We start from the raw sequence: 26,936 nt of genomic DNA, 5'->3' as shown, positions 1-26,936 counted from the left end.
ACCCCACTTGAAAAATTTAAATCTTGACATGTTTTGGTAAAAGTAACACATTACTGAAATACATACCTTTGAAATTCATAAGTATTTCAAATATGTTAAAGTTTCATTTATACATGTATTACAGATTAATCTGAAAAATCAACCTAATGATGGCTTTTTATACAATCAATATTTTTCCCAACTAAAATTGTATAAATATGGTACATGTAACTCACAGTTAACTCACTGTCTATTTAAAATCTTATATAAAAGACAAATGACAGAGAGATAAAAAGAAATATTGTAGTTAATATTGTATCTTTTCACTGGAAATTTTAATTTTAACAATCATCGTATCCATACAGGCGAACTTCTTGCCTGCATTACACCTTAGGACTAAAATTGATAGTTACTTAGTATACTGAATTGTTCAAGACTTACTATCAATTTAAGTTGTAATAAAATTGAGAATGGAAACGGGGAATGTGTCAAAGAGACAACCCGACCAAAGAGCAGAAAACAGCCCAAGTTTTTTTGTGAAATGCAGGCCAGTGGGTTTTGACAGTAAGAAATTAATTTTGTTGTTCCTATATTTTTTTTCTTTGTAACAAATTCTATGACAGTATTGAAATGGTTTTCGATGTTTGTTTTTCATTGTTCAAGCTTTATTATAATCCAAAACCTGTTGTATAGAGTTTCAAGTATGTCTCAGTTACTATGTACCAGAATCAACTATAACTAGTACTAAACTTCTTGAAATTGCATTAATTGAGACCATCAATTTTCCCTCCAAAAAATACAGTGATCTCCAGGCAGCAGCCACTTTTCACATCTATATAATTAAGAACATAAGTATTAGCAGGTGCCCTTGTGGCGTATGAGTTATATGATAGTCTGGGAAAGTCCTATATACCACATGTAACTTGTCCAATATCTGATGTCAGTAAATCAACATATATTTGTTTGTACAAGTGGACTAAAAGTCTGTTTCTTTTCTCATCTTACTTTTGATAGCATTTATAAAATATTTCCCCCTGCTGACCATATTGTTGCAACCCCATATATCATTTGAAAATTAATTTATATTTATAAACATTCTTTGAAATGTTTGTATCTATAATAAATTGCTGCAGTTGCATGTGAATATTATATCTGACTTCAAATCATGCATAGATATATATATAACCATATCAAATTTACTAAAGTTATTCTTAAGTGCAACATCCACAAGAGTAATGGTATAAAATAATAAAGTAATTATCACAGATCTTCACAGGAAATCATTGTTTTTGAAGCAAATAAAGTGATTTCAAGGTCTTTTTCATTACAATTCTCAAATATTAGAACAACTTTGATAAGTCATAAATAAAATCCCTGTTAAGCTAGTTGGTATAGAATATACTGTAATCTTTGGGAAAAGAGTAGTAATTCACAGGAGAATAAAAAGCTTATCCAATTCCCACTGTAAGTGTAAATCCCTTCTATACAATAGAAATGATTAACAGATCAAAAGAACTTCAATATAATTACTAAAAGATTACATTTATCCTTAATTAGCTGTATAAATCAGTCTGGAATTAGACATGGGTACCAGATTAATTAGATTTAGGGGCCAGGTGAGATAATGTAATTACAGTTTGAGTGACACCAATTTTCAGACGTGTGAAAATTAATTCCAAAATGATGAATTTAAAAATTTAATTTTGTCACCTCCCAAAGTATGCACAGAAAGAATAAACAATTTCTGTGTTTTTATATTATCACATTTTGAGGAAGAAAAATATAAGACAATAAAGTTCGACAGCAACAAGTGTCAGTCATGTTTAGGATTAATCACAAATGAAGCAAACAATAAAACATGAATATTTCTGTTGTTAATACTTTTTATAAGAAACTTATCCTGAATACAACATTTTGGGACACTGGTGTAGTTCTGTAATCTACACACCTGGACATTTTCATTTTCTTTCAGGTGCATTTTAACTGGGACTTAATACATTAGTTATCCTCTTCTCAAATTTTAACAACACTTTTGAAAATGAATAAAAGTTAATAGGCTTTAAATGCAATTTAAGAGAAGCGTATGAGTAGTTAAATATAAAATCTAAAATATCTTCAGAACAAATAAAATATCATATGTACTAGTATCTATCTTGTATTTCCTAAGGTATACAAAACTCACCTATTGACATCAAAAGGAAAATTATAAATCCCTGTAGATGTTGGAAATCACATATTTCCATGTTTAAAATGTCGACATTCCAGTTACTCGAAATTTAAAATTATGTGACAAATTATCCTACAGTATCAGTAAATAACAGTTAATCACAAAATAATCCAATTTTCTATCAGTCCATGTGCTCTTTCTACTTTACATCTTGTAAGTACACAATACAACCAATGATAAATCCCATGTAAAATATACACAACTATTGATTATGTCAACACAATTAATTAAGGCACAAATTACTCAAAAATGTAAATCAAAGTAACTCAAAATAATTTTGTTGTTCTCCTAAGCCAGTGTACCTACAGTTATGTTGGGTCACATGGTCTATGACGAGCCATTGATAGGCTGGTATAACTAGTCACTCAGGCGTGAGAACATTTTGTAAAGGCTACCCATAATGAAATCTAGGTTAAGCCAAAACAATATACCTGTTGGTGAAAAGAATGTCACACTTCTAAAAAATATAGCATGTTTGTATTTATTTTAACTTGAAAATAAAAGAGTGAATAACAGGAAAAAGTTACACGTCTAATAATGGATCATATCTGTGCAATAAAAAGCATAGAAATTGCTTTTAATAGCTTTAAATTTTGTGTTTGTGTGAGAAAAAAAAATAATTATGAAATACCATTTATCGCAAATTTAAATCTATAATGATAAACTAAAATACTTTTGAAGATGTTTAATATAAAAAAATTTAAGTGGTTTCATATGAATCAGACGGATGCTTGGGGAAGTCAGCATTTGACCTTTAAACCCAAAACGATTTTAATTTGTAAAGTTTGGCTTCAATATTTAAAAAAAGTATTTTTTCAACATCATTAACAAACAAAAAAAAACAATACTAAAACATACATAATAATCAGATTTTTTTTATAATAATTCTGAAATCAAAACAAAAGGTGACAGCTAACTTTTCATATAACATTTTCTTCAGTCCTCTCTAATTCTTAAAAGACCGCCATATACAAATCATAACTTCCTAAACAAAGTGACAGATACGATCCCTCACATGTCATTGCCGAACTTAATTAATGATGATCCAGCTAGACTCTACAGGTAACACGACAGGTATAAAATCTCACCTTCCTTAATCACCTATATTTTATGTGTGGACAATTGATACATACTGTGTACCTGTCAAATAGCCCCATACATCAATATATATCAACATATTGTTCAAAAAAGGTTGACAGAGATATTTTCTACAATTAAATCTCCTCTAAGTCTGTTAACCTATAGAATTATCTATTGGTAGATTTTGATGAATCATTACATGGGTATATATCAAGTATAACCCAACATGTAGATTTTATTTGAAGAAAAATATCATAATATAAAACAAAACGAGATCTCAGTTATACCAGGTATTCATTATTATCAATATCAGTAATACTATTTTTTATAAAACAAGAAAATTTTTTTTTTCTTTTCTTTTCATTTCCCTCCCAAAACCATTGCTTTATTACAGACACGCATCTATGACACTGCAAAACATTGCACTCCTTTTTAGACAAGTCGATTTCTGGCAAATATTATGTAATTAACAATGAAACAAAAATCAATAAATCTGCAATTAAAGACTTTTTTTTAATAAACACAGCAATGAATATATCTGCAAATGAATTTTAAATATTTTGAATTCCCCACAAATGGGTAGTGAACAAAAGCTTCTAGTATTGATTAACATTAGGAAAATACATTTGATATAAAATTTCTATATCAAATTCAAATAAGTCCTATAAATTTACAAGCAATGCTAATTTAATTTTTGAAGAAACATTATCTCTGAGATTGATAAATCGTAGCCTCTCTTTGATACCTTGGCACTATTGTCAACGTTAAAAGGCCATTCTGATTAAATCGACGGTATCACACGAGGAATCAATGCTCTATGAATTGTGCTGTAATTAACTATTAGCCTTTTGTAAAGTTATCAAGTTTGCATGCGACAACTATAGCTCTCCTAAAGGGAATTCCATCTCAAACCTGCAGACTGTGTTTGTGCATTGATTTCTCAAAGTGTTATCCAATAAAAATGGTATTTATCGCATCAGTTAAACAAATTAGCTTTCTAAACAACCATCAAATAGAACTCAATAATCAAAAGTAGAAATCACATCATGAGCTTCTTCTATTAATTAGATACAAAGAACTAAAACAATATATGTAAAACAGTAGATAATGAACTGGTAATGAGCCTCGTCTGTAGGCCAAAATACAGTAAAAATCTCATCCTATTTTTTTTTGCCCCTGCCGTAGGCGACAGGGGCATTAAGAGTTACCCTTGACTGTCTGTCCTTTGTCTTACCGTCCATCCCATTTTTGTTTCCACACTCTAACTTAAGTTTGCCTCATGTAAATTTTATGAAACTCATACACAATGCTAAGAACCACAACACATAGACAGAGTTCAAATTTCGGCAATGAGTCATTTACCGTTCTAGAGTCATGCCTTTTTCTAACTTGGAAAATTGCAAAGCTTGAGTGGTGGCATTTGTATCCTAATTAGGCACCTTTTTCTTTTATTTTATTTACTTTCTTGAAAGATGATTATGAGAAAATTATTGAATTTAACATGACTATTGAAATCTTTATGTCCCGACTACAGCTTGTTATATGTTTTTTTTTTAAAGTCATACCAGCCAACTTATAGGGGATTTTAAGAACAATATGGCCTAATACATCTCTTATACATATGTAATTCTAGGTGTTTTCTTCTAATATAGTTTGGTTTTTGAGAATATGTGCTTAAATGCCATTTTCAACTCCTATAAATGCCTGTTTTGAGGTATTCAGTTCACATTATGGAGGATTTCATTTTTTTGGTCAACACCTCTCATGAGGGATTTACCCCATAAGCCCAGAAAGTTGGCAGGTAGGTGTGCAATTAATAAAAAACTGTAAAAAAAACCCGGCTATTGACAAAAGTATGCAACTTTTATCCTTTACAGAAACATCAATGTTAACAACTATGAATACTTTAATGCCTTAGAAATAGTGATCCCACATTATACACCCTCTATCATCTAAGATCCCTTAAACATAGTTAAAATATCTTCAGTTTGAGTCCTTCCAACAGACAAATAAAAGTAAATAAAGTACATTTAATAACAGATGGACAATGTATGCTTAGTCTTTCAAAATTTGAAAATAAATACAAAAACATACAATGAAGACAAAGATAGAATAGACACTTGGGAATCACAAGTCAAGATATGGAGCTGATAATTTGTTAATTCAAAGCCTAATGATCAAATATTTGAATAAAGATATTAAGAAAAAAAACTTAGTTCTTCTAAACAATAAGTCTCCAATGACTGCCTACAATCATTTCAATCTTATATAGTGTGGTCAACATAGAGCAAAGTATTCCTATCAAGCCTAAACTAGAAGATGTCTTGAACTTGTCAGCTTTTGCTCCATAAAAACCTTTATATGATTATGAGATGAAGAACTGCAATAAAAGCTTTCGTCAACTGTGTGTAAGGATTTTGTGTCTGAAATTAATAGACCAAACTCCTGTTTTCATTGTATAAATATAAATACAAAAATGGATATGTTGAATATGCTGAAATGTCTCACTAAATGATATATTATGACCGATGTTAATAAAAAATACCGTGTCATTTAGTTCATAGAAATAACCCTGACATAAATGTATAATGCTTATTTTCAGACATAGAAAACATCCTTCCATTTATGGTACAATGCATTTCCGAAAACAAACACAACCAAACCATCAATCTAATAAAATTTTATATGGTCTTCTTTTTAATTTCCAGAATCTGACATTAGGCTCATAAATAGTCTACAGTATAACAGCAAGGATTTCTAACAAATGTGGGAAAAAGACATTGAAATCAGACAAGATCCATCTTAATAAATTTCTCATTCTATTCAAAATGGTACATTGTATAACAAATTTTACCCTCCCCTGCTATAAAAAAAAAAGTTTTCATAAATGAAATATCTAGATATCAACATTGTTTTGGCAAGAACAAGATGTGCAAAAGCCATATTAGTCCTAATTTGTACTTTTAACTGAGCATTTCCACTATTAGCAAGTCAAACGTAAAGAAAATAAAATACAAAAACCAAATACAGATAGTTTAACATTCATGACATCATAATAAATGTAGTCCTGATGGCCTGAAAAAAGCAGATTTGAAGTGTTTTCATGAAAATGCATAGATATTGGTCCATTCACAAATAGTTTTGAAACCCACACATATATACAGCAATCCTGTCACTACTAATATTTTAGTTCTATACAAGGTCATGTGTTTATCAGTCTGAATATGATGCCTTTACACAAAATCTCTGGTCTTTTAGTTAGGATTTTTAGTGTTTTGTACCAATCTGATGACTCAAGCTCTTTCCAAAATATGTTTACCGTTTGTTTTTATGTTGTGCTGTTACACCAGTCAGAGGTTAGGTGAGGGTTGAGCACTCACCAAAATGTTAAACCCTGCCACATTTTATGTGTCTGTCTAAAGTCAGAAGCCTATTATTTAGTGGTTGTTGTTGGTTAATGTCAGCAATATTTGTTTTTCTTTTATTGTTTTTACCATAAATCAGAGTGTTGGTTTTCTCTTTTAAATTGTATTCATATTTTGTTGGGCTGGAGTCTTTTATAGCTTGCTATATGGGACGGGTTTTGCTCATTGTTGAAGGCCATACAGTAACCTATATTTGTTTTTAAATCCTTGTCCTTTGGTCTCTGGTTGATATGATGATGGAAGTGTTTAACGACCTTGACTGGCCCGAAGGCGATGGTGAACGTTTAAATATTTTCATGCGTGACGATGGAAAGTTGGAAAGGACGGTCACCATTTTGGTTTTGGTAAGATCTTTTTGGTATGACGGGAAGCTTTATCCGGACCAAAGTCTTAAGACTGTGAAATGGCGGTCCATTATCCAACACCTATGATACAGACCCTCTGACGTTAGTCGGCACAATATGTCCCCCATAATGGGTGTTACGGACCATATGCTAACGCGGGTAAATACGCGAAACATCAGGTTTATACAACGTACTGTACAGCATTGGATTGGTTTCTGTCATCGAAAGTAGTGTGTCGTTGATCCATCTATCAATAAATCAACATATAGATAGCGGGTAAACTGGAGCTGACCCAGCACGTCCTTTCAGTTGTAATGACTGAGACGTGACTGGATGTCTGGTTGATAGTTGTTTCAATATCATTATATATCAATAAATGATGCAATATATATAAAATCACTATATATATAGTGCATGCAATCCAAATAAATAATTTACCAAGTGCTCACGTCTATATGAAATAAACTCTTACAGATAGCTACTTATTTCTTGTATGCACCCATTATCTCCCATTCACAACAAATGTCAAAGCTATAGTGTATGCATAATTTGCCTTTTTTTTGTAAAGTTAAATTTATGACATCTTCGGAAATTAATATCTCAATGATTATTGAATTACTTGAAAGACATTATAGTTTTAACTTCAAACATACCTATCAATAATTTTTATGCAAAAACCAAATGATTTTTCAATACTTCAATTCTTAGGCATATTACAGCCTTTGGGGTGCACCGCCTCTCTGACTACAGGAGGAAAAAGTCATTATAACTGTTGACATAATTGGTCATTACTGATTATTCAGTGAAAACCCATTTTTCTTATTTCTAAGTCTAATTGCAACATTTTATATTGTAAGTTATGTCCATTAAATCAGTTGACTCACAAAAGCAACAAAAAGAAAGAAAAGCTTTGAACAGAAACGAACATCGAAAACTTGTGTGGAAAACACTGAAGTAATGAAGCGTACTGTGACAATATTCTACCACTTCACATTAATACCGTTTCTACAGCAACTTATTATTTAATTCAAATTTATTTCATAAAAAACTTAATATGCAGGATAGAACACCTATTGAAAAGTCATTGTGAGCACCGTTGAATTAAACCAAATGGAAGTTTGATTGCTACCATTCCATGTGCGTCATTTATTGATATCTTGTGATGAAAACATTTTCCTAACTTTCTTTATTAAGAAATAAAAACAAATTTTCAGGTGAAAATAAGGCACAGCAAGGGATTAAAATTGAAGCAGATTGGAAATTCATTTATATATATACTACTTTCTGCATAGGAAGTTAAGGTACTTTGATATTGCTTTTCTAGTCCCTATATTTTTAGAAATATATAAAAAATAGGAATTGACTCTCAAAGGTTTTTGATTTTGTGTTTTTATACTATTTAATTTATTGGCAATAGAAAAGACATACCAGTACTGGAAAAGTACTATATTATATCTACATTTAACACTCTGTACATTGGTGGTTAATGATTTACCTATTTTTGAATTAAAGCTTCTTAGTACATGTATACTGGTAATTACTTTGAAAGAAAATACAAAAGATACGTATTAAAGATAATATGCTTCAGCAAAAAATTAAAATGTACTATTTAGAACAGGATAAAGGCCATTAAAACTTGTATTCAAATCCAGTTTCTTTCTAAACAAATAACAAGTACACCTCATCAGCGGTAAAAACCACTTCAAATTAAAGACGTTGCGACCAATGACACTCGTGACAACAATATATACTGATGAGTTTTAAGAAGTGTGAACTGCTTAACATATTTATTTAGTTTCTCACGATTTCAGTATAAGACGCTCATGCCAACATGTTAATGTCGGTGAATTAAATCACCTGATTATTGGAATTTTCATTAAATAGGGTGGAAAATTATAAAAAATTAAAGAAAGGTCTTTATTATTGCATATTTGCACAAGTTGTGACAAAAACTGTACCTTCATGAATCAAAATTACCCTTTCTTAACAACTCTTATATATTAAATAAATCTGTTCAAATATATCATCAAAAGGCTTGCAAATATAGATCACGGATAGGAATTTTCACCATTGTTTAGAAGAACCATTTAAACTAGAGCTCTATTGTCCTGCCTTCTATGCCATCAAACTCTCCATGTAATTCATGGTATGAACATTAAGTAAAATTATTAAATGCATTTCAATGCTCTTTTGTCCGTCAAAGAAAAACAAATTACAAATGGTTGCTATTATATTGTATTAATTGTAAAGATTTGAATAAATATAATGATTCAACTATTGGCAGAAAATGTAAATAAGTCTTTGTTGCACCTTCACAAAAACATTAGTTAATAATCCAAACTTAGAGGTGAAAAAGACTTTTGTCATTTCTCTCTCAGTTAATATTATCACATTATATCTAACCTTTATGGTAAGCATTAATTGAGAAATTTGGTTTTATTCTTAAACCAAATTTGTATTCATGTCAGGTTTACAGATTGTCAAAATATTTAATGTTTAGTTAACAGTATATTGAAACAAAAAAATATAAAAGAATTGTATGCTATTCTGGTTTATACTTAGGTCCAAACAGAAAATACAAAGACCTAATAAAATATTAAAGTAAAAAAAACATGCAAAACTATTACATTTATCTAATAATTTTTTTCCCCTTCATTTTCAGTATTATGTGGATTATTGCCATTTTCCATTAATCTCATGTGTGACAGTTTAGATGGACACCCTTGTGTTTAGGTAATGGTGTCCAGGTTTAGCTATCAACATCTTGTGGAGTAACTAACAAACGCTTCAAACAGTGAAAACTTATCAAGTACTGTATTGGAGGAAGGTTGCTGTGCATTGTACAACTACAACTTCCAAAAATCATAAAAACAAATATATTGAATAAAATAGGATACTTAGTGATGTCTGGGCCTTATGGTGGACTGTTTTACCTTACAGGCAGTGGTCCCTCATTTATAACATCCATACCAGTAATCCTGATAATGGTCTTTTATGTAGCATATATGTTTAACATCTTGAGAGTCTATATTTAAAATACAGCTAGGTACATCACTCATTCTTTAACACAGTAACCACACCTCTTTAATTATGTATCAATAAATGTAGTTGTACCTTATGTTAGAGTAAAGCCTGTCTTTTTGTATTAGACCTGTCATATTATTTGGTGTATGAAAATCTTTGGATGACTACAATTTGTAGATTTGAGGTGCTGGATTGCTATTTCAACTAATCTTTTTACTAATTTGTACTTGTTTACTGCATGCAATCATGTCATCTCTGATCTTATACATGTACCAGTTATTCTGTATGCTACCAAATGTTCCAAATGTATCACTACTGACAAAACCTACTGTTTTACTAAAGTTCTGAGAGAAACTTCTCCACAAAGATAACACTACTGGCTGTACCTACCTGTTTTTATCAAGTTCTGAGAGAAACTTCTCCACAAAGATAACACTACTGACTGTACCTACCTGTTTTTATCAAGTTCTGAGAGAAACTTCTCCACAAAGATAACATTACTGACTGTACCTACCTGTTTTTATCAAGTTCTGAGAGAAACTTCTCCACAAAGATAACACTACTGGCTGTACCTACCTGTTTTTATCAAGTTCTGAGAGAAACTTCTCCACAAAGATAACATTACTGACTGTACCTACCTGTTTTTATCAAGTTCTGAGAGAAACTTCTCCACAAAGATAACATTACTAGCTGTACCTACCTGTTTTTATCAAGTTCTGAGAGAAACTTCTCCACAAAGATAACATTACTGGCTGTACCTACCTGTTTATATCAAGTTCTGAGAGAAACTTCTCCACAAAGATAACATTACTGGCTGTACCTACCTGTTTATATCAAGTTCTGAGAGAAACTTCTCCACAAAGATAACATTACTAGCTGTACCTACCTGTTTTTATCAAGTTCTGAGAGAAACTTCTCCACAAAGATAACATTACTGGCTGTACCTACCTGTTTTTATCAAGTTCTGAGAGAAACTTCTCCACAAAGATAACATTACTGGCTGTACCTACCTGTTTTTATCAAGTTCTGAGAGAAACTTCTCCACAAAGATAACATTACTGGCTGTACCTACCTGTTTTTATCAAGTTCTGAGAGAAACTTCTCCACAAAGATAACATTACTGGCTGTACCTACCTGTTTTTATCAAGTTCTGAGAGAAACTTCTCCACAAAGATAACATTACTGGCTGTACCTACCTGTTTTTATCAAGTTCTGAGAGAAACTTCTCCACAAAGATAACATTACTGGCTGTACCTACCTGTTTTATCAAGTTCTGAGAGAAACTTCTCCACAAAGATAACATTACTGGCTGTACCTACCTGTTTTTATCAAGTTCTGAGAGAAACTTCTCCACAAAGATAACATTGCTGGCTGTACCTACCTGTTTTTATCAAGTTCTGACAGAAACTTCTCCACAAAGATAACATTGCTGGCTGTACCTACCTGTTTTTATCAAGTTCTGAGAGAAACTTCTCCACAAAGATAACATTGCTGGCTGTACCTACCTGTTTTTATCAAGTTCTGAGAGAAACTTCTCCACAAAGATAACACTGCTGGCTGTACCTACCTGTTTTTATCAAGTTCTGAGAGAAACTTCTCCACAAAGATAACATTACTGGCTGTACCTACCTGTTTTTATCAAGTTCTGAGAGAAACTTCTCCACAAAGATAACATTACTGGCTGTACCTACCTGTTTTTATCAAGTTCTGAGAGAAACTTCTCCACCAAGATAACATTACTGGCTGTACCTACCTGTTTTTATCAAGTTCTGAGAGAAACTTCTCCACCAAGATAACATTACTGGCTGTACCTACCTGTTTTTATCAAGTTCTGAGAGAAACTTCTCCACAAAGATAACACTACTGGCTGTACCTACCTGTTTTTATCAAGTTCTGAGAGAAACTTCTCCACCAAGATAACATTACTGGCTGTACCTACCTGTTTTTATCAAGTTCTGAGAGAAACTTCTCCACCAAGATAACACTACTGGCTGTACCTACCTGTTTTACTAAAGTTCTGAGAGAAACTTCTCCACAAAGATAACACTACTGGCTGTACCTACCTGTTTTTATCAAGTTCTGAGAGAAACTTCTCCACAAAGATAACATTACTGGCTGTACCTACCTGTTTTTATCAAGTTCTGAGAGAAACTTCTCCACAAAGATAACATTACTGGCTGTACCTACCTGTTTTTATCAAGTTCTGAGAGAAACTTCTCCACAAAGATAACACTACTGGCTGTACCTACCTGTTTTTATCAAGTTCTGAGAGAAACTTCTCCACAAAGATAACATTACTGGCTGTACCTACCTGTTTTTATCAAGTTCTGAGAGAAACTTCTCCACAAAGATAACATTACTGGCTGTACCTACCTGTTTTATCAAGTTCTGAGAGAAACTTCTCCACAAAGATAACATTACTGGCTGTACCTACCTGTTTTTATCAAGTTCTGAGAGAAACTTCTCCACAAAGATAACATTGCTGGCTGTACCTACCTGTTTTTATCAAGTTCTGACAGAAACTTCTCCACAAAGATAACATTGCTGGCTGTACCTACCTGTTTTTATCAAGTTCTGAGAGAAACTTCTCCACAAAGATAACATTGCTGGCTGTACCTACCTGTTTTTATCAAGTTCTGAGAGAAACTTCTCCACAAAGATAACACTGCTGGCTGTACCTACCTGTTTTTATCAAGTTCTGAGAGAAACTTCTCCACAAAGATAACATTACTGGCTGTACCTACCTGTTTTTATCAAGTTCTGAGAGAAACTTCTCCACAAAGATAACATTACTGGCTGTACCTACCTGTTTTTATCAAGTTCTGAGAGAAACTTCTCCACCAAGATAACATTACTGGCTGTACCTACCTGTTTTTATCAAGTTCTGAGAGAAACTTCTCCACCAAGATAACATTACAGGCTGTACCTACCTGTTTTTATTAAGTTCTGAGAGAAACTTCTCCACCAAGATAACATTACTGGCTGTTACCTACCTGTTTTACACAAACATTGATATGTAGTTGTCCCTGATGTTACACATGTTCCTCCATTCAGACAAGGACTTGGAGAACAAGGTACAAATAGTTGTTCACAATGTTGTCCAGTATACTTTAAATCACAGTGACACCTAAAATCAAGACAAGAATCAAATCTTATCTTTTTTCAACAATATTTTTTAAAATTTGACATATATATACTATAGTTTGTTCTATATATTGATATCGTAAAATATCAGCCACTAGACACAATGTGAAGCTTTTTAGCTTGTTAGCTGTGCTTAGTCACCCAAAAGGTTCACATTGTGGCTAGTGGTTGATAATTTACGATATCAACCCGATAATATGTTTATCGTTCTACCTTAGACAGTTTTATGCTTGACGAAAGAAAGTTGATAACATCTTTTCATACATTGTGATATCGCTGATAATGTCTGCTCACGTCTCAATGCCGTGATATGAGAAATACAGAACGAATGAGAAGGGTGATATTGGCTAAGGGAAAGAGAATCAGATGGATCATATTGTATCTTAATAATGTGTACAATGTCCATAGGTGGAGACAGGTTGCTATTTACTGATGTTACATCATGCATGAGATTAGTATCTTTAGTTTTTAGATGAAACAACTAGTTGAAACAAAGTGACTGTATAAAGTACTTACAGTGAGGAAACTTATATATAAGTGTTTAGATGTTGATTCATAACCTGTGAGGCTAAGCCAGAAAAATTTTCAGTTGCTAACTCACTCCATCTTTTAAATCTGGCAGGCAGAAAGAAAATTACTTTAATGCCTCTGCAACAATCAGACTGAGGTTTTTTTGCTTTAATTTATTTGTATCTTAATAAGAGAAAGAAATAGAACACCAATACAATGTACATATTTACATTTTGACATGTCAACATTATTTGTTGATTTATTAGAAATGGTCCATTAACAATATCTTACTTTAGGCATATATATAACACAGACCTTGAAAAACTAATGAAATACTCATACTCAATGATTGTTGATGAAACTTTTTTCTCATCAGCTTAATGCTTGTTTTCTAAAAATGTATTCTATATAAATTCCCTATTATCCAATAGACAATTTGACACTAGAAAGGAAATATGATACAGGAAATACCAGTTAAACAGAGGAAATCAAAAGTTTAGTACTAATTGCCTTATATTCTAAAAATGTCAAGTGTTACCAAATATATCAGTATTGAAGAGGGCACTGCATATGAGTACCATAAATGGACAAAGGTTTGTATGGTGGACGTGATAAATTGATCACCCAGTGTTCAAAATTTAGGCCAGTTTACAGGATCCAAGTCAGCAGTTTTCTTGAGGAGCCTCTTAAATTGGTTGGAAATTATAATGGAATATGACCAGATTTTTGAAAAATAAGTATTTCTGTTTGGTAGATTTGTAGAATACAAGAAACTGATGAAGTGTACGACTCTTTATTGGATTTCTTCAAATATTTGTTTCCTAGGATTTATGTGATATTGTCATTTGTATCTTGAGACTTGAATTATCCTTTTAATGCGAGATGATTAAGAATGTTTTACACAGGTGCACGTCATCTTCTTCTTTGACTAAATTAGTTCAGGTTTGATCCTAACCATCATCAATTTTATAAAATTTCCATATTCATAGGGCCAAAAGAATGCTACCCATATATTCATAATTTATTGAAAGTTTTATTTCAGTTATTTTAAGTCTTAACAAAGTTTCTCATTCAACCATGCATTTCCTAACACTGATATCTTTTGTTAAGACTTTGATTTCCTGGTAAAAGTCGTCCTCCATACCAATCAGTGAGACACAAAATTATTGTCCATTAATGACCAACAAAGCAGTAAATGAAATATTACAAGACACAAAGTCAGATCAAGGCTGATTGTTTTACCTGACAAAGGTATTAAAGTTACTGATCTGTAGGAATATTACATTAATCATCCATTAGCTTAATGGGGAACATTAGGGGATAATTCTGGGTACAACTTACATTCTGAACAATGTTGTGTGTGTTGTGGGGTGGGAGGGAGGGTTTGGGACCCAACTCTTCATTTTCAGAATCAATATTAAGCAAACTGCTGACATTTCTTAAAGAATTTTATACAATATACTTTATACATTTGTTTATCAGGTGTTTAAAAAAATCTCAATGAAGTAATAAAAAAAGTTAAAAAGTACAGCTTTCATTGCTGAATTTACAAAATCTTATAATTTGATATTATTTCACACATTTCATGTTGTTTAAACACTGTAATCAATCAATCAACCATAGTTACAATATGTTGGACATTACTGAGTAATGTTTACAGTATAGACTATAACTATTTGCGCCAGCAAAGGGTTTTAATCAAAATTTGTCATCTATCTAAATTTCAGGCCAAATAAAATGCTCCGCAGGGCGCAGCTTGATACGACCGCAGAGGTCGAACCCTGAACAGTTGGGGCAAGTATGGACACAACATTCAAGCTTGATACAGCTTTGCATTTGGATTGTGATTAAATATTTGACACAGCATAGGTTTCTGACACAGAATGAATGTGGTCTAAGAACTTAAAAATTTTAAATTGGACATTCACCTATCATGGTCCAATATCCAAAATCTTAATACATGGTTAGATTCAGCATATCAAAGGACCCCAAGAATTAAATTTTTGATGAAATCAAACAAAGTTTAATTTTGGACCCTTTTGACCTCAATGTGGACAAAGTTGATAACGGGGCCCAAAAATCAAAAATCTAAATACATGGTTAGATTCAGCATATCAAAGAACCCCATATATTCAACTTTTGTTGAAATCAAACAAAGTTTAATTTTGGACCCCGATTTGGACCAACTTGAAAACTGGGCCCATGATCAAAAATCTAAATACATGTTTAGATTCAGCATATCAAAGAACCCTAAGAATTCAATTTTTGTTAAAATCAAACTAAGTTTAATTTTGGACCCTTTGGACCTTAATGTAGACCAATTTGAAAACGGAACCAAAAATTAAGAATCTAAATACACATTTAGATTCGGCATATCAAAGAACCCCAATAATTCAATTTTTGATGAAATCAAACAAAGTTTAATTTTGGACCCTTTGGACCTCAATGTGGACCAATTTAAAAACGGGCCCAAAATCCAAAAACTAAATACACGGTAAGTTTCAGCATATCAAAGAACCCCATATATTCAATTTTTGTTGAAATCAAACAAAGTTTAATTTTGGACCCCGATTTGGACCAACTTGAAAACTGGGCCCATAATCAAAAATCTAAATACATGTTTAGATTCAGCATATCAAAGAACCCTAAGGATTCAATTGTTGTTAAAATCAAACTAAGTTTAATTTTGGACCCTTTGGACCTTAATGTAGACCAATTTGAAAACGGAACCAAAAATTAAGAATCTAAATACACGGTTAGATTCGGCATATCAAAGAACCCCAATAATTCAATTTTTGATGAAATCAAACAAAGTTTAATTTTGGACCCTTTGGACCTCAATGTGGACCAATTTAAAAACGGGGCCCAAAATCCAAAAACTAAATACACGGTTAGATTCAGCATATTAAAGAACCCCAAGAATTCAAGAATAAAACCCCATTGAAATTGGTCAAGAAATAAGCAATTTATACGAAGTATCTTCTTTTGCACAATACTGTGCAATTAAATATTTCTTACTATTGCGCAATACTGTACAATTGACAATTTCTTGCTATTGCGCAATATTGTGCTATTGGATATTTCTTGCTATTGCGCAATACTGTGCAAATGAAGATTTCTTGCTATTGCGCAATACTGTGCAATTGAAGATTTCTTGCTATTGTGCAATACTGTGCAATTGAAAATTTCTTGCTATGGCACAATACTTATTATATAATTTACACATCCTGTTTGGTGTGTATCTCCTACCATATCATTATTATTTGCTTTTAAATATAAATCAGAAATAACCTACTTAAAATGGAAAATTTTAAAAGAAAAAAAAAAGGAAAAAAAGAAAAAAAAGGAAAAAAAAAAAATCCCCCCCCAATTTTTTGAACCCCCTTATGATTCATCACCCCCAAACTCAATCTCAGCCTTCCCTTTGTGGTATGGTTCCTTGCAGTACAATTTCAGAGAGATCCATACACTTGAACACAAGTTATTGTCTGGAAACTATAAAAATGCTTATTTTTGGCCCCTTTTTGGCCCCTAATTCCTAAACGTTTCGGCAGTTACCCCCAAACTCAATTCCAGCTTTCCCTTTGTGGTATGGAACCTTGTAGTACAATTTCAGAAAGATCCATACACTTACACACAAGTTATTGTCATGAAACTAGAAAAATGCTTGTTTTTTGCCCCTTTTTTGGCCCCTAATTCCTAAAATTTTGAGGCAATTACCCCCAAAATCAATCCCAGCATTCCTTTTGTGATATGGAACCTTGTGGTACAATGTCAGAGAGATCCATACACTAACACACAAGTTATGTCTGGAAGTTACAAAAATGCTTATTTTTGGCCCCTTTTTGGCCCCTAATTCCTTTACTGTTGGTACCATAACCCCCAAAATCAATCCCAACCTTCCTTTTGTGGTATTGAACCTTGTGGTAAAATTTCATAGAGATCCATTCACTTAAACTAAAGTTAGAGTGCGAAAACCAATGTGTCTTCGGACGACGCCAGATGACGACGACGCCAACGTCATACCAATATACGACCACAAAAATTTTTTTGCGGTCGTATAAAAACCACCTAAATTTTTGGTTTCTGTTTTTCTAGGTTTATTCATACTTATTCTTGTGTTAAATCAAATAAATATCCATTAGATCAGTATATTAATGTTAAATAATTTCTTAGCTGCACTCATTACTAACTTTTTTATGTGTACATGGTGGAGTGTCAGTATCTTCTTCAGCAATGTGCATTTGAAAGATAATGATATAAAAAGTTTAAACAGCAGTGCAAATCTGTTAATGCCTGTCGTTAAAATATTCAACCAAAAAAAATACTGAAAGAAAACATTTGGCATATCTGTGATAAAGTACATGTTAAATCAACAAAAGATATAGCCAGGAAAAACAGGACATTTGACAGGTAACCCCTAAGGTCAAAACAATGTTATTTAATTATCTAACAATTCATTTTGTCCGAAAACACCAATGTCCCATTAATAATTCATAATATAATAATAGACAAAATAAAAAATAAATTACCTGGTTTGTCAGTTAATACATGTACATGATATATCTAATTACCAAACAATGTGATAATAGATTCTTATCTTGCACGATTATTTCTAAAACTAATATTACAAATTTTACATTTTTCTGATTTCATTGGAATATATATTTGAAAAAATAAAATTTTTAGGAGGACAAAATAGTTCAAGTTTGAAAATGAAATCATTTTTCTGAAACACAGAAAAAAACTATAGTTATATGTGGCAGTCCCAACATCAAAAGACATTGTTTAAATTTTCAAGGCTATTTAATCTTACAACAGATAGAAAGCTCATTAAACACAAATAATAAACTGCTATGAGCTCATGTCACAACCATATTAACAGCCATCATTATAAGAATATAGTGAAGTATTTGAAAACATTAAATTTTCAACAGCAGTGGTGGATGCAGGGGGGAGCAGGACTTCCAAAACAGTCTTATTGTCCGGACTTGTCCGATAAATTATAATTATGACTTGTTGTGTCGAACCTGAAACAGACATTGAACGTGGGTTAACCATTTTCACATAATTCAGAAAAAAAAATGAAGTTATTGCAATCTTTTTGACCTGTCCTTTTGCCTTAAACAGCCAGACATTTCCAGTCATAAAAGGGACATGGTGAATAAGTACCATCAAAACAAACCCTACTTTAATACCTTCGCATTACAATCAAGGTTAATTAGTTGTCTGACAGTTGAAATTTACTTGTTCAGGTACAGGTAAACTATAATATGTGCTGGACATTGATTGGTCTATTTAAAGTTATTTTCATAAATTTTAGCAATTTTAATCTCATTAATTTAGTCAAAAAAATTTTGATTATCAAAAATATGCATATATACGGATTTTATGTATCTGTCTCTTGTCTGTGTTTTACCATTGTCAAGTCAACATCCGGTATAAGAAAATGTGCCTTCTTAAAACGAAAGTTAAGTTTTTTCAAACGTAATTTTGCACAAATAAAGATTCAAAGGCAGATATTTGTACGCTAGTGTTGCACACTTCAAATGATGCACTGTCAATTTAACAGTTTACATCAGTACATCGAATTTGTATCAAAAGTCAAGTTTAATATCGTTTTTATGTCAATCATGTTTTATATGATGCCCAACTGATTACCTTGATTGCTTTTTGGGATTAAAATCAGGATCAGACAAAAAATGTCCGGTTGGCACAAAAAATTTTTGGAAGCCCTGGAGGGGGGGGGGATACGTAGAGTGATAAGCACCCTATTGATTGGAAAATATATCATTTCTTAGGAGCAGTTAACATTGTGAATGTCTTGCTGCCCATCAAGGGCCCTTAATTTGAACAATAAATATTCTTATTCATTGTGTAACATCATTACTTTTCCTAAATTTAAAATTTAATATAACTACACAAGACAAGATTAATTCAAAATGTATACCAATACTAATAATATGGTAAGTTTAAAGTAAATTGTTCAAGATTTATTGTGCAACATGTTAAAAATTCCATTTATTTGACACTTAAAAGTCAACAAAAATCTGAATCAACAAAAGAGAAATCTACAGACCACCAGACAATCTAGTAAAGTTGATTTATAGAGGAACATGTGTTCTACTATTTTTGATGATTAAAGTCCAATAACATTGAAACAACAGAAAATGAAAATCTACAAAATGCCTATAGACTCTCACACCTCTCTAAAATTTTAAATAAGTAAATCATTCAAGGCTTCAAGCTCATGATGTGAAAATTTGCTATTTTTTTTATGAATAAAGTCCTATAACTCTGGACAAAAATAAATAAAAATATTCCAAAAGTTATAATACAGATCAATATTTTTAATAATTTAGAAATAGTGGAAATAAAGCATTCTTGGATGACATGTGAAAAAAACTGTTTTTGGAAGATAACATTCCCAAGAAATTTTTTCAAGGTTAAAAATCATAACTCTGAAACAACAAAGTGGGAATCATCAAAAGTATACAGGTCCTCAAACCACCATCTTAAACAATTTCATTGACAGGCCTATACAATGTTACATTTATTTCTTTTACCATTTTCAAATGAACTTTTCTGAAACTGAGTAGAAAAAAGTCTTGCAATACAAATATAAACTGCTTTGCTGAGTGCAGCTGGATACGCCCGCAGAGGTCCAACCCTGAACAGTTGGGGCAAAAATGGACACAATATTCAAGCTTGATACAGGTCTGAATTTGGATAGTATTAAATATTTGACATATTATAAGTTTCTGAATAAATGTAGTCAAAGAACTTGAAATTGGTTATATGAATTGAATTTATATTCAATTAAAGATTTCTTGCTGTTGTGCAATACACTGTGCTGTTGCGCAGTACTTAGTAAATCTGTTGTCAGACTATAATCAATTAAAGTTCAATTAATTCTCAATGTCATATTAGAAATTTATGAAAATGTAAAGGGAGCTTACATCAATAGATATAAACAATTCACCAAAGTTTCATGAGAATTGCTGACAGCATTTTTGAGTTATTGTCCAAAACTGGAAAATCCCCCCTTTTTTAATGAATAAAACCCCATAACTCAGAAAGGTAAAATGTAAAATTTATAAGATTCTAAACGGAGCTTACATCAATAGATATAAACAATTCACCAAAGTTTCATAAGAACTGCTGAAAGCATTATTGATTTTTTGTCGGAAAACTGGAAAATCCCTCTTTTTTTATGAATAAAACCCTGTAACTCTGAAAAGTAAAATCTAAAATACATAAAAATCAAAAGAGAGCTCATGTCAATAGATATAAACAATTCACCACAATTTCTTGCAAGTTGGTGAAAGCATTCTTGAGTTATTGTCCGAAAAAACTGGAAAATCCCCCTTTTTTTAATGAATAAAACCCCATTACTCAGAAACGTAAAATCTAAAATTTATAAAAAACAAAAGGAAGCTCACGTCAATAGATATTAACAATTCACCAAAGTTTTATGCAAATTGGTTAAAGCGTTTTTGAGTAAATGTCCAACATGTTGACGACGGACAGACAGACGGACGGACAGACGGACAACGGTATACCATAATACATCCCATAAACGGGCGTATAATAAGGCATTTATATATATAGACACATATCTTATTCTTGAATCTGCTAAAAACAGTACAAATTGTGCTTCTGTTGTATAAAATGTAAATCAATGTGATCAAAATCACGTGTGGAAAGTTTTCATGGTAGACCTTAACTTTGCTTGTAATGGTATTTAAAGTACATTTTCCAACTTAATGAAATACAACATGATGATCTACATATCATTTGATTCAAGGAAAACAAAAAATAGTATCCAAGATCTGTCCGAGTATCAAATCTCTGTAAACTCCTATAAGGTGATGAACTTAATGCAACTGTCATATAAATATTACTGCATTTTAGCACTTACATGTAAGAACCAATTCTATTATCACATTGTCCACCATTTTGACATAGCCCTGGATTCTCTGCACATTCATCTACATCAGACATGCATGTTGGTCCTGTGTATCCCTGAGTACAGCTGCACAAGTAGCCATCCTCCATAGAGTGACATGTTCCATCATTTCTACATGGCTGCTTTTCACAATAATCAATATATTCACAATTTTTTCCTAAAATATAGTAATCTTGTTAATTTTTTGTAAGGTTGATACTCACCACATAAAAAAAAATTAACATTTTATGTCTTGCTTACATATATATCGTATATTCACATGTTAAAATGAAGAATTAATCAATATCATTTTTTTTTCCTAATTTTTGTTTGGTTAAATTTGTTTATTGTATTTGTTTATTGTCTATCTTCATTGTTTTCTACAAAACACCAAAAATCACAAAAACAATAATTTTATTACAAATGAGGTAAAGGAGATAACTCAATTACTAAATTACAACCTGTTAAACCAATTTTGATTATCTCCCTTAAATAAACCAGAACTAGAGGAAGAAAGACAACTCTAATTGACTTGAAATCCTATTACCTGTATATCCACTTGTACATGTACACATATAATCAGCTAAAGAATGAGTATTTTGACATGTTCCCTGATGTTTACATGGATTGTTATAACATATACTGCCAGGAACTACAAATTCACAAAGGGTTCCATTGAATCCTGAAATCACATACAATTAACTTTCATTGTAAACAATATTAAACAAAAAGTTTCAAGGTTAGATTAAGTCAAACATAAAACAATTAGTATGTTTAAACACAGGACATGAATAAAATATTGTTTTTCCCTTTTTTTGGGGAGTTGCTTTTATGAATTTACAGAATTTGTCTCCATTTTTTTAATCTTTATTGTACATTTCATACTAAATCAAGCCACCATGTGGTTATAATTATTGTGTTGTTCCTTATCTTCATATCAAAACATTTAACATCCATGTCTATATATATCAGATGAATGAATGTACTTAATAATAGCTCTAACTAATATCATTTGTCAGACAAAGACATGTTTTCCCCAGTTGAATTTATGCACAGTTGGATTAAATTAGTCACTGATACAAAAGTCAACTTGATTGTGTATGAAGGTGCTGCACAAAGCCAGTTCTGTGTCCATTGGGAAGGCTTTCAAACATTTAAGTTGATATACCGTTTCCACATTTTTTGCTAGTAATTTTGGACTTAAAATAACATGCTGTATAAAGTGATTTCAAAATTACCTTGGAGTTAAATTCAAATTCTTTATTAACTTTGAGCCTTACGGCTCATCAGTATAATCAAATACATGTGGAATATTACAAACAATATTAACAATATGCATAATTAACAATAGGTGACGTCAGAAGTTTCATCAATACAAAATATCTTTTATTACAATAAACTGTTTCTTAATTTAAAAGAGAAATGTATATACTTTCCAAAGTTACAAAGCTGTTTTGTGTTTTCACAGGACAATAATTCTATTAACTTAAAATTTGATGACCTAGACCAGTTATATATTTTTATATATTTTTTTCGCAAATCAGTATATCTACTACATTGAAGGATGAAATGAAATTCATCCTCTATTACTCCTAAATCACAAAAAATACAATTTCTTTCATTTCTATTAGTACCAACATAATGTCCAGTTTCAATACAAAGGTTATGTGAAGACAAACGAATCCTTGTTAATTGCATTCACTTTTTCATTTTCTAATTGCCTGTATATGTTAGTATAGATTTAGAGTAAGAACCTTTCCTTATGATAAGTGTCTATAAATTTAGTTCTTAAAAATAAATATCAAATATTCTGGCAAGATCAGAAGCAAAATATCGAATGCCGACTTAATTTTCTGACCATGAAATAGGAACCATATATATTCTACTATGGTTTACTAATTACAAACACCACAAATAAAAGCAATGAAGACTTGCAAAGACAGTTTTTATGTAAAAAAGGGAATAAATGTTTTTGAGACTTAGTTTTATAAATTTTCTGTTACAGTTGTTGAAAAGTGTTTCATGTTTACAAAACACATTTTTCATGTGTAATATGCAAGCTCACATTTTTGCCAGGGTCCTTGAATGGAAATTATAAATTCATGCAATCATTATCAAATTTACAGTGTTCCCTATATGTATACCGATAATAATTTAATTAACCATGACAGAATTTTGTCCCTTTTCTTGTAATAATCTTCAATTATTTTTTACTTTCTATTGTCCAGTGTTTGTTGGAACCACAAAATTTGCTCTTGTTGATTATTTGTGTTTCCCAAGAGGTCTAATGGCACTGTGAACATTTGCAAAATGTCGCTGTAGTCAGCTACTGTGCTTTCTTTATATATATAATAAAATTGAGAATGGAAATGGGGAATGTGTCAAAGAGACAACAACCCAACCATAGAGCAGACAACAGCCGAAGGCCACCAATGGGTCTTCAATGCAGCAAGAAACTCCCGCACTCGAAGGGTATACTCTTCATCATAATATTTAAAAGTTCATAGTTAATGGTCTTTTTTACAAGGAATGGCATTGTCTGTGGAGTACAGTAACATATTTTTTTCTGTTCTTTTTTTGTGAATACATGTTTTTTCAGTGCTTATAAATTATCATGCTTTACTGTGTTTATTAGTTATATTTTTCTGTTATTATTTAATACACTCCTTTGTGATAGTCAAACGTCTAGCTTTTCTGTGCCAAGTAATTTTTATATTTTAAGCCTGATGATCTTTATACCATATAATTTGCTCCCAACAATACCTACCTAATTTACAATCACATCTTGCCTTGATTCCCCCAGCTTGTATTACAGTACAGGTTCCATCATTCATACAAAGATCAAGATTTGGACCACAAGGATTATCAAACTCACAGTAGGTACCTATATAACTTTGGGGACACCTGTAAAATATACAAATATTTTTGTTTGCATGAATAAAACAAAATGTGAGTTACATTTGAGTATGACTGCAACACAAGGGTATACAAGCACATACATACAAAAAAACACAAAACATTCCAGAGGTCAACATATGGTCAACCTGTGTCTCTTTATCATTTGTATTACTATGCTCTCCACCTATTGCAGTTCATTCAAATTCTCGCAAATTGCAATTTGTTTTGTCAGAATCTTAACCAACTGCTGTAAAATAAAAGAAGAATGTGTCTGGGGACACGAATGCCCCCGCTCAAGCTTTGCAAATTTCAAAGTTTAAAAGGAGCATACCTCTAGAACGGTAACTCAATGCCCTAATTCGAACTCTGTCTGTGTTTTGTATTTCTAAGCAATGTGTATGAGTTTCATAAAATTTGGGTGAGGCAAACTAAAGTTAGAGTAAAAAAAAATTGCAATTTTTCAATTTATAAAGGGCATAACTCTAGAGCTGTAAGTGAATTGCTTCCCAAATTAGAACTCTGTCTTCAAGTTTTGGTTCTTAGCATTGTGTATGAGTTTCATAAAAATTGCATGAGGCAAATTTAAGTTTAGAGTGCAGAAATGAAAATGGGACGGAAGGAAAGACAGACGGTCAAGGGTAACACTTAATGCCCCCGTTGCCTACGGGGGGCCATAAAAAACTCAGTCAAGGTGATCAGATAAACCATATTTATAATCCTCTAAGACTTTAATTCCACTAAATTGCTATTATGAAACTTACTTCTAATAGGTGGAGAGCAACACTTACAGTCAAGTCACAGTAATAACATTAATACATAAACCTTGACAAAAAGATGGATCCCAGAGTTACAAAAACACTGTTTTTATCTTATGTTTTGGCGACTACGGTTTTTGGCAATCAACACAAACTTACAATTCAGTTTTGGTTATTATCATTTGTTATCTCATTTGAAAATAAGGGAGATGTGGTATTACTGCCAATAAGACAACTATCAACCAACATTCTTTGTCATATTTTCGTTTAATAAAATTTAACATATAAGAAATCAGTGTATACGCCTATCCTTTTTGTTGATATCAGTCTAGTATTTCCATACTTATGGGATTTGTTTAGAACAGAAAGTGGTCTGTTGTTAAAATTTGTGAACATGTTATATTCTAACTAAAAGGATGCTACACAGTAAATACAAACATTTATTATGATAAGGTATTTGTAATTTCTATGACCTGTTCCTTCTAGAGTTATCAGACTTTATTTTTTTGGTTAATTTAGGCATTTTCAAGATTACTGTAGATGGTCATTCTCTTATTCATGCATCTTGCAGGTGTTTCATTATCATTTATAAATATAGATGATTCTTCCATCACAAGTTCAATTAAAGGCAGTGTCAACTAGAAACTTTTTAATTCGCAAAAATAGAGCTTGAACAATCTTGAAACAGCATTTTTGGAAAGTGACTCACCAAGAGGTATTTCTTTATGTTCTTTATATATATACTTTTCTAAATAAATATAATTAATAAAACATTTGTACCCAATCACATGGGATAGAAACAAAGTTTTGTGGCTTCCTAAGTCAGTTAATCTCTAAGGACTAAGATCCTTGCCCTAAGTATCAACTAAATGGGTCTTCTTAATCCTTTAACTTTAAACCCCTTATCTAAAATCACGTGTACAGCAATTACGTAATAAAATGACAATTTTGTCTCTTATGGTGTATTAATAAGTTACAATGAAAATAGGAGATTCCTTTTCTAAAAGGTGTGTGCGTTTCTTCTCCCTTCAATCTGTCCATATGGAAATTGTTCTGAGAGGGTATTAACAATTATCAATTACTTCTATTTATAGATATTGAGAGACATCCATTCCCACTAGGTTGAAATTTTTTTTACAATAAATTAGTCAACTACATTTGTAGTACAAATGTTATATACTATTATCAAACAGATAGTAATGCTACCGATATATTGCTTAATTGCTATTTACTTTATATAATAATATTTATAACAATATCACTGTGTTGTGTAATAAACAAGTTGTGTGATATACAAATTGCAATATTCCCCAGTGTAATAAACACTGTTTATTGTAGATTAATGGGTCACCCCCCTCTAACTGTCATCCAGAATACTGTTATAAGTATGTTTATGGCATAATTAATCTATATTAGGCATTATTAAGTTCTACTGATATTTACTCAGCTCTGTAAAAATATAGCATAAATCTGAATATATCTCATGGACAAAGAAGAAAATTGAAGGGAAAAGTGGGGTAGTATGATTATTATACTCTCCTCTCTTAATTGATAATTTTATTTTTGTTATATGAAATTGATGTTCAATCCAGTATAAAATAA

The 26,936-nt window shown here is 31.6% G+C and overlaps 1 protein-coding gene across 4 annotated transcripts in view; it reads right to left on the bottom strand.

Moving 5' to 3' along the window:
* LOC127728228 (neurogenic locus notch homolog protein 2-like) overlaps window positions 1–26,936 on the bottom strand; it is an 80,102-nt gene that overhangs the window by 40,914 nt on the left and 12,252 nt on the right. For 3 of the 4 annotated variants that reach the window (XM_052235454.1, XM_052235453.1, XM_052235455.1), the window contains exons 3-6: window positions 24,449–24,585; window positions 22,229–22,363; window positions 21,655–21,859; window positions 13,073–13,206 (exon numbers count right to left, since the gene is read on the bottom strand). In XM_052235454.1, the coding sequence (XP_052091414.1) occupies window positions 13,073–13,206; window positions 21,655–21,859; window positions 22,229–22,363; window positions 24,449–24,585 (611 nt within the window). Of the gene's footprint in view, window positions 1–2,161; window positions 2,532–13,072; window positions 13,207–21,654; window positions 21,860–22,228; window positions 22,364–24,448; window positions 24,586–26,936 lie in introns of those variants that run through there. The other variant, XM_052235456.1, reaches the window with a different exon arrangement.

This window comes from Mytilus californianus, unplaced genomic scaffold, assembly GCF_021869535.1.
Source record: "Mytilus californianus isolate M0D057914Y unplaced genomic scaffold, xbMytCali1.0.p SCAF_2, whole genome shotgun sequence".
NCBI classification, from domain to species: Eukaryota; Metazoa; Mollusca; class Bivalvia; order Mytilida; family Mytilidae; genus Mytilus; species Mytilus californianus.
The sequence above is the reverse complement of the archived record's forward strand: the minus strand, read 5'-3'. Positions and strand labels throughout refer to the sequence as shown.